Below are 5,157 nucleotides of genomic sequence, written 5' to 3'. Positions count from 1 at the left end.
GTAAACATAAATTAAAAACACATAAATCTTGAGTTGCCGACAAGATTTATAAAATGTTCTTGAATTGCAGAGTTGGGTCATTCAGCTTATAACGCAGTCATCAAAACAAATTTAAAATTAGTGAGTTTAGTTAAATTCTAAGCCACTGATAGTTTAAAAAATACGAATAATTTCAGAGACCTCTCCTCATCATACTGGTTTCCCTTGTTATTTAGGATATTAGTGTAATGAGGCCAAACCTAAGGGGAGGTCTATGAAATTATTCAAACATTATTTTAGTTGTCTTACATGAGGCGAGGGTATTCCTTATTCCATTGCATGACAACTTTTGCTCATCCATTCTGCCCGTCTAGACGTCGCACTTTTTCTTATTATTATCTACCGTTCTTTCTTTCCTCCTAACTATTCACGTAAAATTTTGGTTAAGGGAACCCGGGCCCAAAAAGACCATACTCATGTGCAACTAATTCAACAGGACCACTTATAAACCCAATAATGGATAGGAGTGATCATACTCAAGGACGAGAAGCTCTCACAACATCAAGATAAAGAACAGCTCACATTCGAAGAAGAGCGTTTAATCAAAACTGGAAGAGTGAGGAAATGAAACAATATATCACTTATAAGGTAATTGCAAATAACAATTTATTTTTAATTGATATTGATCGACAACTTTAAAAAATTGACATTTTTTATATAGTAGGTTAAATTATACCGATAATCCAAAAGATCTTTTCACGATCAATAAATATATGGTTGGATTGTAAAAATGAAAAATCATGATAGATCATTCTATCATTGCACTATAAAAGAAAAGGAAAGAAAAATTTAAACGTACCACCAATTGGTACGAGGGATTAGTCGAGATCTCCTTATCCTTAACTAAAAATTTTAGATTTGAAACATGTAAATTGAAAATATTTTAGAAGGAATGATTTACACCTAAATTCGAATTAATAGGAGTCGTAGGCTTCGAATACCGAATGGTTAAAAAAAAAAACATTTAACGGGGCCAATTATAAAGCATCCTAACTAATCCATAAGAGATGCAAGGCAAAGTAGCCAATAAAGTATTAGCAGCTGTTACACTTAATAATCCTGAGGATGAAGAAAAGGTCCTACATCTTCATGACACTCACGTTCTAAACCAGTCCCACAGTCCCTCTAAGGAACAAATTAAAGGTAACAAAGTTGATAAAATGATTATATCAAAAAAGAAGGAAAAAAAGGTACACAGCATAAGATTAAAAAGTTTGTCATGGCCCAACGTCTCATCATACTAGAAGCTGGCTTAGTCATTGCAATAACAAAATATAAAAGAGAGAGACCATACTTTAATTACTCCTATTAATTACTTCTTTTTTTATCCTATTTGATGTGAAATACTTTTTTTTTAATCTGTCTTAAGAATAAATCTCTTTTATATTTAAAGATAATTTAACTTTAAATTTATCTATTTATGGTAAGTGAACTTTCTTTATATGCCGAGTAAGAAATGTATAAAACAAAACCCTCAAAAAAGGCTCAAACATAGCTACAAAAAAATATTTATTGCATCTTTTAGATTACGATGAGTTTCAAAAGTTTTTATTTCTTTGTCAAGTTCTGGATTCGATAAAACAAAGAAGGACAGTTCGGTGCTCTAAGTTCCCGCTATGCGCGAGCTAGGGTCTGGGAAAGAACCGGACTAAAAGGGTCTATTGTACGCAAATTTACCCTGTAATTCTGCGAGAGAGGTGGTTTCTTCTATCAAGCACGTTTACAAAAATTAATGAGACGGGTGGAGTATTTTTTTTATGCACTCATTTCTTCTCCAACTACCTCATGATTATTATCACATTCTTTTTTCTCTCTTATTATAAGTATCAATCCTTGAACTAATTTCATCACATTAGTTCAGAAAAAGATGGGTAGAACTGGAGCTAGAATGCCAAGTTTTTGCCTAAATAGAATTAGGCCTCATGTTCAAATTCGTTCACCACCTATACAAGCCAAAAACAATGAGAATTTAGCTAAGAAAGTTGAATGTGATGATCATGAAGAGAAAAAAGATACCTCATCAACCATGGTTGAGGGAAAAAACACCGGTGATATCGCGAAATCGACACCGATAATTGGCCGGAAAATCATGATTGTAGTTGATTCTAGCCTTGAATCCAAGAATGCATTGCAATGGGCATTAACTCATACTGTTCAGAGCCATGACTTACTTGTTCTTCTCTATTTTACTAAGTCTTCTGCTAAACAAGGTTTACTCTTTTGCCTTTTTCCCCTTCTTGTTATCATTCTTAATAATTACTATTTTATCTTATTTATTTTGTAGTGATTTTTTATATATGGAGCTAGCTAATACATAAAGGGAAGTTCTCATACTTTTGTGGTTTTTTTTTCATTTTTTTTCAGATGAAGATTCTAAAAAGGAAATAAATCCAAGAATTTTTGAGTTTCTTGCTTCCATGAAGAATACTTGCAAGCTGAAAAGACCTGAGGTGTGTCATCTCATCAATTTGCTGTTTTAAATAGAAATTATGCTTTTAATAAGATAATATTCTTATCTTCTTCTTCTTATTGTTTCTTTTCTTTATTTCTTTTATTTTAAGTCTTAACTTAATTCTGCGTATTGATTTTTACGCAATCAAGTCGCTTAAAAATATTTAGGATATGAGCTATGCATTAATAGTGTAATTTATTTTTGCACAACGAGCATAATTTAACATGTTCTAACAAGTTACTTAGTATGATAATTTGTTATATATTATCAATAACTATTTATTAAATGGAGCTATCTAGTATATGTATCCTTTTCATTAGAATTGCCTGATTGTAAATATTTTTCACATAGTTAATATATAGAACTTAAAGCTGTCTATTGCCGTGATAAATGAAGCTTGCTATCTACAAAAGTAAAGCAATTAGCAATAACAAGTTAACTTACACTAATAACATAAATAAATTTTACACGGTCATTAAATATATATATATTATTTTTATTTTAACCTACTTTGGTGAACAGGTTCAAGTGGAAGTGGCAGTGGCACAAGGGAAAGAGAAAGGTCCTGTAATAGTAGAAGAGGCCAAGAAACAAGAAGTGTCACTTCTGGTCTTAGGGCAGAAAAAAAGATTCATGGCGTGGCGGTTGATTATGATGTGGGCCGGCGGTCGGCTGACTGTCGGCGGCGGCGGCGGCGGCGGCGGTGGGGTGGTGGAGTACTGTATTCAGAATGCTAGTTGCATGGCAATTGCAGTGAGGAGAAAAAGCAAGAAACTTGGAGGATACTTAATTACCACCAAAAGACAAAAAGATTTTTGGCTTTTGGCTTAATTGCAAAATTTACATAATATGCTTCTTGTAAATTCATAATTACAGTAACTTATATTGATTGGGAAGGGAAATGGAAAGTTATTAGTGAGTCAAAAATTATTATTGGGCAATGTTGTCTGTCAAATTAACTGATCTTTTTTTTCTGTTGAAGCTTTACATATGCCAGCAGTAATGAGTTCTCAACCAAAAAATAAATGAAAAAATAAAGATTTTACAAGTTCAAAATTGTAAAATGAGAGCAAAAGAGAGATCAAAATTGCTTAACGGATTTACATGCGGATCCCAAATTTAAACTGTGTGTGTTCGGAAATAGCTAGGCGTAATTGATAAAGTTATGACATGTGACCAGCAGTGCAAACAACTTCTTGCATTAAGGCTACGTGCAATAAATCCTTATAGTTCAGCCCAATTCCCCGGATCCCGCATATAGCATAAGTTTAGTGCATCAGACTACCTTTTTTTTGTGTGTTTGGATTTGAAAGTCTTTCTCTTTATATCTAATTTTGTTCTAGATATGTATTTGTAAGCGAGTTTTTTACTATTGAATTCAAATGAACTCATAACTTATTCTAGATCCACCCTTTTTTATTTTTTAATTTGACATAAACACCAAATACAAATAACTATTTTTTTTATCTCAATTCACACACACAAAATCATGAACAAAACTGGCAAAGTACCACAAGGGACCAAATGAAAAAGTGATCAGGAAAATGAAATTAAAGCACATGGCTATTAAGCTTTTTCAAGAAATGAGAACCCTAAAGAGTAGACATGTCGGACAGGTTAACTAACTCCATTTTAATTATTCTTCAGATCAGTACTTTTACTAATTTGGAACCTTGAAAATTACTCCACTTTTTAATATTAATTATTTCTTTGAATGCTTACCAGGGACATAGCGGCATGGGCACATTTGTTTGTCACGTAACACCGTTTCGTCGATAATTTTTCGTAATCTATATGTATAAATAATAAATAAAATTAAAATATTGGATAAAATATAAAAAATGACATTGCTTGCCGCTAAAAAAATTTATTTATTTATTCTCTTATCCAAATATTGATACCGCTTAATCGCATATAAAAATTCTTGCGTATGTCACTTATGTAAACATAAATTGATTGAAAGCGGCTATTTTAATATATAGTTTATGTTAAAGGTTTGATTATCATCAGTTTTCTCCCCTTATTAGGCATTCAAAAGTAGAGGTCGACAAAGAAAAGACTTTCATATCTTTAACAAAATTTTATTTTAGAAGCTTGACCCCTTTTTTCTATCATAATTATGTATAGACATTAGTCAAAAATCAAAACAGTTTTCACCTATTTCCCAACATGAAGTTGATCAATTCCGAAACCTTTTTAATTATTTTTTGGAAAAAAAACACTTTTGTACTACTTTAAAAAAAAGTTACATAAAGGAGTAAAACGCAGTATTATACTGCGAATTACGTTAACGGAAATTTTGCCGTTAAAGTAATTCGCAGTATAGTACTGCGTTTTACTTTTAAAAAAAAATATTGTAAATCGCAGTACTATACTGCGTTTTACTAAGATATATTTGTAAAACGCAGTATAATAATGCGTTTTACATTAAATAATTGCGTACCAATAATGAACTGACATAACAATAATTCAATACATAAAACGTAGTATTGTACTGCGTTTTACATAGAAAAATTCTACACCCCAACGTCGGACTTGCCTTATTTAAAGGCGTTTCAATTTTATAAAAGTTCATTCAATACTTTATTTCAAACTTACGTTCATACTTCTCTCTTCTTCTTATCAATTATTTTTTTACAATGTCTGAAGTGGCAAAAATAAGGGTT

General features: G+C 31.5%; 1 protein-coding gene across 1 annotated transcript; it reads left to right on the top strand.

The window, feature by feature from the left end:
* The first annotated feature begins 1,812 nt into the window (after nt 1–1,812).
* On the top strand, nt 1,813–3,775 carry LOC107783901 (uncharacterized). The gene is made up of 3 exons (XM_016604925.2): nt 1,813–2,249; nt 2,404–2,489; nt 3,014–3,775. The coding sequence occupies exons 1-3, from the start codon at nt 1,907–1,909 to the stop codon at nt 3,320–3,322; spliced, it is 738 nt and encodes a 245-aa protein (XP_016460411.1). The 5' UTR covers nt 1,813–1,906; the 3' UTR covers nt 3,323–3,775.
* The last annotated feature ends 1,382 nt before the right edge of the window (nt 3,776–5,157 follow it).

The sequence above is a fragment of the Nicotiana tabacum genome, chromosome 20 (genome assembly GCF_000715075.1).
Source record: "Nicotiana tabacum cultivar K326 chromosome 20, ASM71507v2, whole genome shotgun sequence".
In the NCBI taxonomy this organism is placed as follows: Eukaryota; Viridiplantae; Streptophyta; class Magnoliopsida; order Solanales; family Solanaceae; genus Nicotiana; species Nicotiana tabacum.
Note: the sequence above shows the minus strand (reverse complement) of the source record. Positions and strands in the feature narration are given on the sequence as shown.

Coding starts and splice junctions, on each gene's coding strand:
- LOC107783901 (XM_016604925.2), top strand. CDS start 1,907: ATGGGTAGAACTGGAGCTAGAATGCCAAGTTTTTGCCTAAATAGAATT. Junction 2,250..2,403: donor TAAGTCTTCTGCTAAACAAG/GTTTACTCTTTT, acceptor ATTTTTTTTCAG/ATGAAGATTCTAAAAAGGAA. Junction 2,490..3,013: donor GCAAGCTGAAAAGACCTGAG/GTGTGTCATCTC, acceptor TTTGGTGAACAG/GTTCAAGTGGAAGTGGCAGT.